Source organism: Pelodiscus sinensis, chromosome 6, assembly GCF_052426305.1.
Source record: "Pelodiscus sinensis isolate ZL-2025 chromosome 6, ASM5242630v1, whole genome shotgun sequence".
Classification (NCBI taxonomy): domain Eukaryota; kingdom Metazoa; phylum Chordata; order Testudines; family Trionychidae; genus Pelodiscus; species Pelodiscus sinensis.
This window is the reverse complement of record NC_143057.1, coordinates 62,632,470-62,647,372: the sequence shown is the minus strand read 5'-3', so window position 1 is coordinate 62,647,372 and position 14,903 is coordinate 62,632,470. Positions and strand designations below refer to the sequence as shown.

Sequence of the window (14,903 nt, the reverse complement as noted above, 5' to 3'; positions counted from 1 at the left end):
GCTTACAGGTGTCCATTAAAATTGTTCTTTTCAGGAAGATTTCCATAGCCTTAAAGCTAGATTTATAATGTGTCTCCTGAAGAGTACAAAATTATCTCCTCCTGAGTCAGCTACAGGTTGAACCTTCTAAATCCAAGACTCTCTCGTCCAGCAACATCTGTGGTCTGTGAGGACCACAGATGTTGCTGGACCAGAGAGCCCAGCACCCGGGAGTGTGAACCAGTTGGGATCTCCATCCCCAGGGAACCCAAGCCAGGAGGGGCAGCAGCAGGGAGCCCCAGCACTGAGCAGCCCTACCTGACCAGGTGGGTCAAAAGCAAGGCAGCTGGCAAGTCCCATCCCCGGGGAGCCCTGGCAGGACGCAGCAGAAGCAAGGCAGCTGGCAAACCCCATCCCCAGGGAGCCCCAGCTGGGTGGGAGAGAAGTGGGGCCACAGCAATTGGAGAGCTCCATCCCCAGGGAGCCCCAGCCAGCTGGAGGCAGTGGGCTGGAGCCCAAATCAAAGCCCTGTAGTCTGGAGCCCAGTGGCAGTGCACCGGAGTGAAACCAGCCATGAAACAAGCTGCACAGAGGGGGAGTATCCTAAGAGATCAGTGACTAGGGATCTCCTCTGATCCAGCTGATTTCCTCTTTCAGAGCTGGTTATGTCCTGAGGGTGCTCCGGACCAGGGAGGTCCAACCTGTATTACATTTATTGCTCAAAGAATCTCTAAAAGTTTGTGTCGGTTTTGCAAATTTGATTGTGGATTCTCTTTGTACTCTCACATCACTGATCGATTCTGGGACATTGAACTAGACACATTTTTTTTTAAAACCACCAAGATAATTAGAACTAAGTTTTTTATAAGTTTATTTCTATAATGTTTTTACATCAAGAACAGAATTATCAATAGCTAACATGAAAACCACTCTCACCAAAAAACTAAGGATGAAATATAACCAGGTACGGAATCAATAAGGATATCTACAATAATACACCTATTGCTACAATTACACAAATAATGATTCATTAAAATTACCTCCCCCTCCAGTATATAAGAATGATATAAGACTTATTTAATATTTTACTATGTCTGTTTAAAGCCATGTTTTTTATAAAAATAATCATACTGCAAACTCCAGTATTAACACTGGTGTGAGTTCCAGCACAGTAGATCAGAACTGCTTCTTGTAAACATATACAGAATCATAGAATACCAAAACTGAAAGGGAGTTTGAGACATCATCAGGTCCAGTCCTCTGCCCTCCCTGCAGGACCAAGCACCGTCTAGATCATCCCTGATAGATGTCTGTCTAACCTGCTCTTAAATATCTCCAGTGATTCCAAAATATAGTAAACCAAAAGGTTTACTTATATTTATATTTCATCATTTTATCAAGGAACACATTTGTTTCTAGTCCATCAGTCTAAGTCATCCCACATTTTGATTCCCTCTCCCACCTCCTTCATTGTTAAGTATCCACTTGTCCTCTTATAAATGTTTTTGTTTTTTTAAAGAATATCAGCGTTTCCAGGGAGGGATCAATAGGCAGATCCTAACTGGTATAAACTGGAGAAGTGACAATTTACATCAGTGAGGGTCAGTGCCAGAGTCTTCCTATATATCTAAACCCTTCCTAGCATGTTTTGGACATTACTATAATAAACAATAATGACTGTTATAAGAGTCATTTCTCCTTGGGCATATTTTGTGAAATTATCAATATCAATATAACTGAGGAAAAAATACAAGTTTGGTTTTTGTCTTCACATGTTGATAGGGGTATTTTATTTTCAAATTAGATATAGAAAACACCTGAATAAATGTTTCTATTAATGCTGGTCAAGTATTAGTCTTCAGAAATAGTTTCTCTTTCAAATGTTGTGAAGTCAGATGTGATAATTTATTAGATAATGAGATATTAACAAGAAGCAAACAGGTGCTAAAATTCCCTGCATATATGACACTAAGGTCATGTTATACATCCTGGATTTCCTTTAAATTGCCTGTCTTCATCAGGCTGCAGTGAAAGCTGTTGTGGCATCAACTCGTCTTGGAAGTGCAAGTAGTCACAGCAGCCATGACAGCAATAAGCCCAGCCGTAATCCGTCTCCCGTTCAAGACCGTGAACCTGAACAGAAACCTACTCAGGAAGTTGAAGCAGCATCAGAAGAGAATCCCTAGTCATTTGCTTCCTTTTTTTGCAGCTGAAATCTGTCATTTCATGCACCAGCTATCTTGCCATTTAGCAAGAAAGATTTGCAAGCATGGCCTCTCTGGTGGTTCTGCCTTGGAGTGCAAATTGCACCAGCTGGTGGTCCTAACTTCAATGCATGTGACTGCTTATGAAAATAGTAAATTGTCCTATCAGGCATGTCATGGATATAATGTTATTTGCTGTCATACCAACAAGTGAAATATGAGAGTGAGTAACTACTACTTACGTTAATCCACACATTTCATATACTTTTAGAGAGTTAAGAGGTGATGTTTGAAATGAATACTATTTAATTTTGTTTTTCAGAAGTAGGCATCTTCTATAGATAATTTCTTTGAAACTTTCCTTTTAGAATTGTAATTCCACAGTAAATGAATGGGAACTAATGTCAATCCAACACTTTTAAAATGACACCTGAAATGTTGAGCTTTTTACTGGTAATATTTATAAAGTGTTTACAAGGAGAACATAGTTTAGACATTTATATGCAAAAACATTCCACTAATCCTGGTAAAAAATTAGTTCAAATGGCCATGGAACTGTATGTTCTTTAAGCTCATGTTCAGAATGCCTTACTCCACCTTTAAGAGTTTATATACAGTATTTTAATAATCAAAATTACTCTAATTTCTGCCATTCATTCTCTAGAAAAAAAATAGCAAAACAAAATGATACATTAGTATAAAATAAGATGAGGGTAGTTGCAACTTTTTAAGATGCCATTGTATGTATTCATGATTTTATAAAGCTGTGCAGCTAGAAAATGTTTGTATGGAGAAAATCTACAATTACATAAATTCTAAATACTTGAAGAAAAGTATTCTACTACAGGGTGATTTTACTCTGGGAGGCACTCAGCTAATGCTGTTGTGAGTACCAATAAAAGAAACTGTTGAATGGATAGATAGATACAACCCAGAAGCGTTAACTTCATGAGTCCAAATTTGCTAATAAATGATCAAATCCTGTAAAATGTTCTACATGGGCAATTCCCTGCACCTGTATGTGTAGGTGCTGGAACTAGAGTTGCTGGAGGTGTGAGATCCCCTGGCTTGAAAAGGTTTCCATCATATGCAGGGTTTATAGTTTGGTTCAGTGGCTCTCAGCACTGCCACTATACAAATTGTTCTAGCACCCTGCCTCTGTGGAGCTCCCATGAATTCAATTAAAATACGTGAGTATGGATCAACTTGCAGGATCAGGGCCAAGTTCTTTATCATACTTTGATCATATATTAGACAATTGATATGAACTGAAAATTGATCGGCATCATTATATATTTCTTATTTACTTGGATAGTACTTCCATTTCATATTGTATATTACAGAAATGAAGAGCAGCTGAAGTGTCAGTGACTTTTGCATTTGTTACACTTTGTAATACAGTTACTTAAGACCGATTCAGCCTTCCACTTTTACTTTAGTGATGTTTATAAGTTGCTTTGCCTTGAAAAACTACCACAAACCCTATTTCAGCTACAGAGGGAAGCCAGAGTAATTTGTTTTTGTGGAAGTTAAAATAAAAAGGCATTGAAATATTATTCATATGGTAGGTTTGCAAAATAAAAATCACCACCTTTATTGGTCCCTGTATAGATTGTGCCAATGATAAAACAGAAAAATAAATGGTCTGAAAGGGAAACATCTTTGCAAAGTGGTAATGTGAGTTTTCTAATGCACAGTACTTACTATGTTTACCCATTTCTCAAAGCTATTTGCACAACTAAGATTTGGTATTCACGGGAAATTGAGTTTCAAAGCACAACTGCCCATTCATTTCCTGGGCACAGCTCTTGGGAAGAAAGTAAGCGTATTTACTGAAAACACTGGCACATTGCTTTTGGTTATAATGGAAGTGGGGCTTCTATGTAATTTTGAAGATCTGACTAAAGAGGCTAAGGGAGGAGTTTGCAGATCTTCACTTGAAAAAATACTCCTATAGGCACAATCACTGGAAACAGGGTGAGGGGTACATCCAATTTTGTTTGTCCCCCTCAAGAAGGAATGCATTCTCATCCTTGGTCTCCCCTTTGGTTACAGTAGCAACACTGTAGTGTTCAGCCAGTAATTAGTTCAGCAGGAGCACCTGGATTGATATGTGTTTTCCTTTATGTTAGTCAGCTTGTTCTAATTTCAGTATATATAACAGGCTGCATAGGTATTTCATACTTCATGGGTCTATTGTTCATCTTCCTTGAATGGTGAATCCATTGGCTGAAATATCTTTTTGTGCAGAGTAAAGCCGTGGTCCCAATAGCTATGTTGGATGATTCTGTGATAGTTACACTGGAGGCTTTGTCTCAAACACACCACAGCTGTGTCTACATTGGCACGATCTTGTGCCAAAGCGGCCGCTTTTGCGCAAAAACATGCTGCCTGTCTACACTGGCGGGGAGTTCTTGCACAAGAACACTGACATTCTAATGTATGAAATCAGGGCTTCTTGCGCAAGAACTATGATGCTCCCACTCAGGAATAAGCCCTCTTGCGCAACTGTTCTTGCACAAGAGGCCAGTGTAGACAGGCAACATGAATTTCTTGTGCAAGAAAGCCCGATGGTTAAAATGGCCATCGGAGCTTTCTTGCGCAAGAGAGCGTCTACACTGGCGTGGATGCTCATGCGCAAAAGCACATCTCTTGTGCAAAGGCACATGCCAGTGTAGACGCTCTATTGCACAAATACTTTAACGCAAGAACTCTTGCGTTAAAGAGTATTTGCGCAAGATCATGCCAATGTAGACGTAGCCCACAAGTATGAACCAAATATGTGGAAACAGCAGTCTATGTATGACAGCATAAGAGAGGCAATGTGGTATTGCATGTGAGAGGCTGTACAAGGTTTTTACAGACTTTGCTTAGCTTCCCCTTCAGTATTTGCAACGTCAAATTAAGATGCGTATGATGCATAGGTTGCATGGTTATGACCAGTACTCCGGACTTACACAGTGGAACATTAGACAGCAGGAGTGGCAGCATGTTGAGACACTCATGTTAGTGAAGCAAGGAACATTTTGCGTACTGCTTTTTATCTAAGTCACCCATCAGCTGGTTTTGTCAGGACACTGACTTGAAACTTTGGCACCACTTAGAGTGTGTCTACACAGACCTTGGCAGTGAGCCTCCCAGACTAAGAGGACAGACTTGAGTTAGCAGGGATCACACCAGCACTCTAAAAACAGTCAATATAGATAGTGCTTTGAAATTGTGGCTCAGGCTGAAGTTTGGACACTGAAGCTGTTGGACTTAGTTCTAACTCTTAGACTGTTGAGATGCCCCTTGTTACTCAAGGTATCACATGGTTTAGTTTTGATTTTGTGCTGATTTCCTCCTCTTCTGGAAAGTAACCCTTCAGTAGGGCTCTTCAGCCACAAACAGGGGAGATGTAAGGATCTGAAGAATCTTCTTTTTTTTTTTAAGTCTCTCTTAACAGAGCACAATTTCTTAGAGGCAGTGCAGAGATCATCAGCCCACAAAATACATGAGCAAACTAAATTTCTAAGAGCCAAAGCAAGAATCTGGTGCTATAATATATCCCTTTCCCAAAAAAGGCTCCTCTCTGGGAATGCCTATCTCTTTAAAATTAAACATGGAGGACCCAATCCAAAGCGATTAGAGATTTCTGATCATTTGGAACACTTCACTTGTAACTGCATTATTACAAAGTGCAGGCAAACAATGAACTCTTACGGTGTTGGCTTGTTACATAAAAATGAAATAAAATTCACTGCAAAAGAGCATGTGGGTGGAGGAAGGGCACTAAAAATGCTAACCAAAAATGTACTGAGAAAAAAAGGGTATTAGCTGTCCTCCCTCTAAGAACAAGCAGTCAGGCTGGTATGCAGAAAGGAATGACAAGAGTCAACCAGCATGTATGTTACACATATTAGGGCAAAAGGTTGGTAAGCAATAGCCATCGCCCATAAAAGGCCCTATGCATACTGTCATATACTAAGTGGAATTGGAGAAAGAGGGTGAGGTTTCAGGAGGGACTGACTCGCAAATAAAAGTTGAGCCCAGTTTCCTTGCCACATCAATCTGAGCTTCAGCCTGTAATACTGGCCACTAAGTACTTAATAAAGTTATCCTTTATTCACCGCTATCTGCTTGCTGCATCACTAAGGAAAATCTATCTTTAAAACGCAGCAGCAGCAGCAGCAGAAACATTTCTGTGAAGACATTCCTATACCACCTGAAGAGCTTCTCCCATCAGTGTAGTTAATCCAGTTGAAAAAGAGGCAGCAGCTCCGTCGACTGGAGAAACCCTGACATTGGCATAGCACTGTCTATCCAGGGGTTAAGTTGGCATAATTTGAGGGTACTGTATTTGAACTTTCAAAAAAGAGGACACTCCTGAAAGGGAGTGTATCTGTATCAATATCTGTATGTTAACCATATGCCCCAGAAAATCCGGGACAGTCCCGATTTTCAATTTCCTGTCCCGGTGCCCCATAAAAAATTTAAAATGTCCCGGAAATGGCAGCACAGCTAGAAGCAGCTGCACAGTGCTGTTTCCCCATCTCCTCTCTCTTCCAGGGGAACAGAGGTGTGCAGGGACCTTCTTACAGATTTTTCCCGCTGCTCTGGAACTGACCTGTTGCCCTCTGCTGCTCTGGTGGCCAGGTAGTTCTCTTGGGAATCACTCTGCTAAAGAAGCAGCAGGTAAGTGGCCCCCTCCCCCTTACAGTCCCCTCCACAAAACCCTGCTGCCCTTTAAACTTAGTAAGAACCACATAGGTCTTAGATTTAAAGGGCAGAGCCAGCGCTCTGCACAAACTGGGATCAGCTTATTTCAAGCGCAGCTCTGCCTTTTAAATTTAAGACCACCCCTGTGGCTCTTACTAGGTTTAAAATGCAGAGCGGCAGCACAGCGGGAGCCTGGTCCGGCTGCCGCTCTGCCCTTTAAACTTACTAAGAGCCACGTGGGTGGTCTTACATTTAAAGGCAGAGCTGTGCTTGAAATCAGCTGATCCCGGTTTGTCCAGAGCGCTGGCTCTACCCTTTAAATCTAAGAAACAGCGTGGCTCTTAATTTAAAAAGCAGAACCAGCTCTCTGCACAAACCCTTCTGGTGGCAGGTATGCGTGGCTAATGTGTCCCGATTTTTGGTTCAGAAAATATAGACACCATAAGTATCTACCAACTCACGTTGTATTAATGTGTTCTATATATTATAAATATATAGTGTATATAGAACACATTACTACAACGTGAGTTAGTAGATACAGAAACACTCCCTCTCAGGAGTGTCCTCTTTTTTGAAAGTTCAAATATGGTAACCCTATATAATTACATTTATTTTTCATACCCGAGTGACACAGCAATATCAATGCATATTTCTAGTGGCCTTACTGTTAATAAAATAGATACAGGTCAATCTAGCACTCCAGGAAAGCGAACTCCTAGTGCAACTGAGTCAGCTCTTAGGCTCCTTTAAACTATACCACTGTACTCACTACTGGACAGAAGCATTTTCAAGAATGGGAAACAGAATGGTAGAAACTCCACGAGACCAGCATGGCAGTAGGTTATTGGCACTAATGAGCAAGTGCAGCTAGAATTTCAGGAAGTCCCTACTAAAGAATGATGAATTGCCAATATACAGTCCCTCAACTTCGACACACGCCATCATTTATTACGTCAGCCTGGAGTCCTGACATAACCTGCACTGAACTGTGTGGATTAAGGCTGCTTAGAACTTCTTTAACTGCTGCACAATTTTCTTTTTGGGAGCAAACATACAGAACATACGCCACCTTACACAATTCCCCTGCTTCTATCTTTTTCCTACTGTAGGAGTGATCTGCTTTGCTCTGTCATGCAGTGCACACAAAAACTTTGCAATAAGGCTGTAAACTTCTCTGATTAATTATTCTAAAGTCTACTCTTTTTAAAAGCCGTGTCCCCACTCGGCCAAAGGGACTGTCAACCCCCAGGCTAGATATAATTCATACACTGACATGAGGGAAAAAGTTGTTATAGTGTTCAAAATGTCAGGGATGCCTAATTCAAAAGGCTGCCTAAGAGACATACACCACTGGACCTTCATTACAATAGCTTTGTTACATGCTAATTAAGCAAGTCCTCCAGATTCCACATGCTCAGTCTTAGTGTTCTATAATTGGAGATGTTTTGGAATATATTTTTAAAGCTACTTCTTAAAATATGATCCACACAAAAATGTTCTTTTCCTCTTTTGCTGAAGATTTTAATAACCAGCACAGTTGTTAGAACAGTGTCACCTTGCACTGCAGGATGTAAACCTTTTAGCTTGAAAATTAATGCAGGGGCTATACTGATACCAAGTGCAAAATACATCTTTTTACCTAAACTTTGTAACCTAAAAGTATAGCATGTATGTGTGCATGCAAACAAATGTAATGTTTTTAAAACATACCGCAAAACACACACACTTCTTCCAGTATGTGACAGGTGTTTGTCATGTTACTTAATCCACTACTAGAACATGCTCACATATCTATATCAAACAGAATATATGAAGCAGACAAATTTTGTCTTCAGACACAAGCAGGCTACTTTAATTGACTTCAGTGCATACACATATATCACTATATATAGATACAGTCTCAAAAGCTATCATAGTGGTCATGTGTGCATTAAACATGGCATCAAATTTTTAATATATTCCATATCATTTGCCAATATCATTCAGTTGGAAGATAAGCTCTACTATAGTGTTTACCAATACAGTATATGTGGCTCGTTTACCTCAGGACAAAATTCCTTCTAAGGTCATCTATTTTATCAATAAAGGTATGTAGCTTCAACTTAAGTTAATAAATATTTGGAGCTAGATTTTCTATTAGGTTTTTCCAGTTGATCAGCACAAAGTTGGCCTAGAAGGAGTGCTCCAGCTACCATAGCTATCTAAGGTAGGTGTGGCCAAAAAATTTAGGCATGGCTAGAGAAATACTCAGTTTTGGTGATCTCAATTTTATGTAAAAGGTCCTGGGTAATTACAAACTTCTACTCAGTTGAGTCAGCTCTTATTGCATCAAGGGGTCCAGCTGCCAGCCAACATTGGGTGCAGCAAAGAGAACAGACCCCTCAGTTTTGAGCATAATTATTTCTTCCTCTTTAACATTCTAGATGAAGGATACAGAGCACCTGCCCTGCTGGTGAATGTCAGTTGTCCCAGTTTATACCGCTGTAATCTTGCAGCTCACAGACCCAAGCATTAATCTAACACTACCTAAATATCAAACACAGTGAGTCACATCTGTTTCATAGTTTGCCATTTTAAATTCTGGTTTCATTTAACAAATGTTAAATTACATCTTAAGAAAGGGCAAATTGCTGCTTGTTTTTCTTCCCTTTCAGCCACTGTCTTTCATGGCATCAGACTGCATAGGGCACGCATGGGTCTTAATTGGCTGACAGACCTCTGGAATATCTAGCATCTGATTCCTTAGCAGGCTTCACAGCTGCAAGTTGTACTGACAAATCGGATATTGCCTTTGGGTCTGTCAGATGGTTAGGCCACTGCTTTTTGAGTTGCCTTGTCCTCCAGCAAAAATATGCCCTTGATTGGCCAATTATAAATACATCCCTGAGTAGACTTTTCACATGAGTTTCCTGAGTCTTTTCTGATCAGTTAGTTGGATTTCTCCATCTCCCCATTTCCTAGTTTCCTCCATATAATGCCTTTCCAATTACTTGCTGCAGCAGCCTAGGGAACCCTCTGTTTTCTTTATCTAGAGAGAATGCCACAGTTTTTTTTAACAGCAATAGCATAATGCTGCATAACAAAGATTAGGACCTGTGGAGAATTCAGCCCTAAAAGATAGCTGAGGCCGCCTTAGATCTTTAAGGTCTGCTGTGTTCTAATGTTCAGGAAGTAAAGGATTCTAAACAGAATGACCCTTACAAAAAAAAAAACACTGTTCCAGTGCTTTTGGCAGCTGTGGCTTCTGAATGCTTTGTGTTAAAAAAAATCTAGTTTTTATCAATTATACCTTTTCCCATCTTATTACACAGAAGTCTTGGTTTTAGTCATTCTTAATAAGTGTTTAATGTCTCAGGTGCAACAGATCTGAAAAACATAGCCCCTGCTGTGACCTTATTCTGAAACCTTGCCTACGGGAACAAGCTTCTTACTGTCTTTTATTTACTGTGTCATCACAATTTAAAGTCTATATTAGCAATGTTAATCTGTAATATTTGGCTCTAATACTGTGAAAATATAAAGTATTTACTGTGTTATAATGCAAAACAATTGGAATCAAATCCTAGCTAATTTAGAAGTTGTATATTTATACACAGGGGCAAAAGTCTAGCAAATGGAAAGGGGTGTAATTTTTTCAGTCACTACATCTATTAAATTTTTTGTGACTTTCCAGGTATCATACTTAGGCAACATTTAAACAAGCCCAAAGGTAAGGTAGGATGTATAGTATGAAGATCAATGGGGAATGGCCTGTGTTTGACCCAAATATAATACGCACCAATCACAAATGTATCCCATTCATTTTCCATAATAACTGTGCAGGAAGCAATTGCTTTATATCAGTTCTTGAAGTTTTGTTCCATTCCCTCTACTCTATTCCTTCAGAAGGCGAATCTTCTTCTTGGGCACCACTAGCTACTTTTCAGAGTGAGGTCAATAGGAACTGTTGAGTGCACAACATTTTGGAAAAGGCCATGTATTTGGGTGCCTAAATATAGATTTAGAAGCCTAACTTCATTAGGCTCCTGTTTTGACAATCTTGACCAATATGTATTATCTATATCAGGAAGCAATTTGCATTTTAAAGTGTTTTATTTTGCTGAGATCAAAAGGTCTCATTCATAGCACAGAATTTTTGACTGATTATCAGGATACATGATGGGCTGAACAAAGAAATAGTGTCCCCAGTTCTCAAGGTGGCACAAGAGAAATCTATTCTCATTGGAAAATCAGACTCTGGATTAGCAGAGGTTGTACAGCAGTTTCTGAAAAGCTGATTGAGAACAGAGTTGCTGATAAGAGAAGTAAAATGAGGGTTTGATGTTACACCTATATGTACATTTTAAAAACTTTGTGATGGCCTATTTTTCATGAATAAGAGACAGTGTTCAGCCAAGTACAGGTTGTCTTGTAACCCCTGCCTAACCCAGGGGGTCTCAAACTGTGGATCAAGGCCCGCAAAGTGGGTCACAACCATAGGTAGCGGGTATCATAGGATAGGGGAGTCTGTGTCTCCCCAAACAGCCTGGCTTGGCCCTGTCCATGCTCTGCCCCCGGACTCCATCCTGCCTGCTTCCAGTTCCCTTCCCACCCTTCCTTGGCAGAGAGACTGAGGCAGGTAGGCTGGGGCCACGTTGTCCCACCTGCCTGGCACTCCAGGGCTGAAGTTGGGAGTACTGGGACCATGCTACCCATCTGGTGCTGCAGGGTTGAGGTGCATTGGGCACCAGTGACCATTATGGGGGATTCTCTGGGCTCTGGAAGAGGAGGAGGAGAGAGGTTTTTGGTAGCAGGGGAGGGCCAGGAACTAGCCTTCCCCAATGGTTTGTTCACCCACTGCCATAGTCACAACCCTGTTTTAATGAGGTTATCAGGGCTTGCTGGAGCTAGGGGCTAAAGCCTAAGCCCCATTGGCTGGGGCTAGGGCTGAAGACTGAGGGCTTCAGCCATGGGCAGTGGGACTCAGGCTTTGCCTACCTCACCCTGCACTAGGGCAGTGGGGTCATGTTTTTGCTTCATCCCTGGATGACAAGAGGTCCCAGTTTCATAGGGGCAGTCCTGATGTTTGAGGTTTTGTCATAGATAGATGCTTATTGCCCCCACAAACCTGTCATGATTTCCACACTTGCCATCAAGTAACCCTACTTCTCCCCTCCCCCCAGGGCAGCCAGGCTCAGGCTTTGGCCCCACCTCTGGACAATGTCAGGCACAGTATCACCCCAACAAGAATATTAGTGAAGTTTCTAGCTTCCCCTAGGAGGAGCCACTTTCACCACAAAGAAGCCCAGAAGGCTTAAAAATCTTCAGATCTCCTACAGTTATAGCACCAGTGTGAGTCTTTAGGTCTCTGAGCTGGTAACATGGGGCGTGCAGGCAGCAACTCACATATTTGAGACACACAGAGCTGAGATATCAGCCTTAAAACCTGAACCTGCAAATATTTATGTACACACTTCACTTTATCCAGTGTAGTTGGTCCCATTGAAGTCAGTGGAACTAGTCACACTGTGTGGCTGTGTCTAAACTTCACCCCTCTGTCGGCAGAGGGATGTAAATTAGACACATCGGAAGTGCAAATGAAGCAGGGATTGAAGTATCTCACACTTCATTTGCATAATCACGTTTAGGCGCTGTTTTGAACAAGCGCCATTTCGAAACTGAAACTGCAGCTTAACCACGGTTCTGCCAAGAGTGGGGTGATTTTTCGACAGCTCCTGCGCTCCTCATTCTGTATTGTGTTATGCTGTCATTTCCTTGTGTTGTTCAGTACGGCATTGCTCAGCACTGCAGCTGCAGCACCTGTGAGGAAAAAAGGTCCACAAAATGTAGTTTTGGTGGGAAAAAAGTGCTCATAAACTTAAATATATATGAATTAGCCCAGGGGTGGAGAACCTCAGGCCCAGGGGCCGGATACAGCCCCTAGCTTGCCTGAATCTAGCCTCCGAGGCTCACGGCCTCCACCCCTGGCACTGGGAAGCCTGCACAGATATGCCAACCCTCCCCCTCCCGCTCCCCCACCGGGAGGGTTGCCAGATAGTTGAAACAAAAATACCAACACCTCCCCCCCCCCAAAAAAAAAACACCAGGAAAAAATTCTGTTGGGGACAGCATGTCCCCTTTAAGAGTGAATACAGGAACAGAGGAGCGGTAAGACCCAGGGGAAGTATTGTAGGTCTTTTGGCCAGCAGCCATTTTGTGATGGCAGCCTTGGGGAACCAGATAAGCATGGGGGCTGGGGTCAGGGCACTGAGTGTTTGTAGGGTTGCCAGGTGCCTCCGGCCTTTTTGCATTCTGGACGGGGAAAGCTTCAGAGAAGTCTGGTATTCTCTGAATGTTTTTACCAGACAGGAGCTGAAAATACCAGACTGTTCAGGTGAATACCTAACACCTGGCAAGAGCACACAAAATCTAGCATGGGGCTACAGCACACAAAATCTACTAGGCTGAGACCCCCCCATGCTCTCGTGTGTGAGGAGAATGTGAGGAGTGTCCTTCTCAGTCAGCAGCCAAGTCAGTGAGGATTTGTTTTTTTTTTTCTTCTCACTTGTGTGCAGCACAACTGACTTTTCTGTGGGTCGATGGCTCCTGAATCCAAAAAAGGTTTCCCACTCCTGAATTAGCCAAAAAAACCCAACAAGCCACCTACCAGTAAGCCCATAATAAAGACATTGTACTACCCCCACCATCTCATTGGTGGGCATGCAGGAAAACCTCTCTATTTATTAGCTGGGCAATGAGAGAAGGCGGGGGGAGCTTCAAGTCCCTCCTCTGCATTGGTCATTTCCTGAAAAGACAAAAATCTGTCAATAACCACTACTTAGCCCCACACACCCTCAGGAGAAAGTAAAGCAAGCTCCGTGTGCACTGGCCCCTTATATGGGAAGGAGTCCTGCTCCCAATTTTTGTTTTAACCACAAAAAAAATTCTCATTGCTACTTTACCCCTCCCCACATGCACACCTGGTGTATATATAGCTTCATTAATATAGCTGCAGCCTCTTCTCCAATCTGCTATGCCAAACCAGGGGAATGCCGTGACTGCTTGAGGCATGTCGCTTCAAATAATCTTCTTGCACTACTCAGCAAAGCAGGCATGGTAAGTGTTGGGTAGGAGTTTGTTGGGGAATAGTGATTAGACTGTAAATGAAATGGGTAAAAATGTTATATGCATATCTGTAAGTGTACAGAAATCTTTATTCAGTGGATCTGCTGTGTCCTACTACAGTAATATTCCCAGAAATTGGTGGCTAATAAAGCCCTATCAGCTTATGCAGTTCCTTTCTCTGCTTGCAGAGCCCTAGGTGGGAGATTAGTGTTAGTCTATCAGCAGTTCTGAATTAAATGCCTCATTCTCAGAAGTACCACAACACAGCGTTGCATATTGTCATACACTCTGTGCATGCCTGTTTCCTGGGGTGATAGTGAACTGTCATTGCATAGTAACAAAATGTTAACTAAAATGTATACATGCTGCCTCAAGCTAACCTCAGGGCTGCCTTGGTGTTCCATACGATACGTCCCAACTCTTACTCAACCACCCCTGTCTTGCAGCATGTTGCATAATGTGATACTTCACTAGCAGCAATAGTGGTCAGAGAGGGCACTTTTATGGACCTGTATTCTATGAAGTAGTAGATTTAAGAGGTATGTGGAGGAAATTTAAACCATGGGGTGTCTAGAGATCTGAGGAGCATAGGCAGGGGGCACATATTCCCTTCAGTACTATGCAGTCCTGGGACTGGTGAATGCATTTAAGATCCACTTAAACTGCCCACACCTGTGGGGAGATGACTAGTAGCTAGGGAATATGCTGGTCCTGCTGTGTGTTAGGAAGTTCCTTTCTTGTCCCTGTAAGGCTGTAAGGAGGTTACCTGTGCACAGGCTGGCTACTTGGGCTACGCGCTGGGGATCTGTTTTCAGACAAGCTACTCATTTGTTTGAAGGCTTGTAGTTTGCCTGCCCTTGTTTTCTGACTTGGAGAAGTGATGAACTTAAAGAATCCGTATCCAGATCAACTATTTGA

General features: G+C 41.9%; 1 protein-coding gene across 4 annotated transcripts in view; it reads left to right on the top strand.

Annotated features, from left to right (window-relative positions):
- Window positions 1-12,946, top strand: part of CAMK4 (calcium/calmodulin dependent protein kinase IV) — a 291,954-nt gene extending 279,008 nt beyond the window's left edge. For all 4 annotated transcript variants that reach the window (XM_006134451.5, XM_025190384.3, XM_025190385.3 and 1 more), the window contains one exon: window positions 2,001-12,946. In XM_006134451.5, the coding sequence (XP_006134513.1) occupies window positions 2,001-2,165 (165 nt within the window). In that variant the 3' untranslated portion in view covers window positions 2,166-12,946. The remainder of the gene's footprint in view (window positions 1-2,000) is intronic.
- The last annotated feature ends 1,957 nt before the right edge of the window (window positions 12,947-14,903 follow it).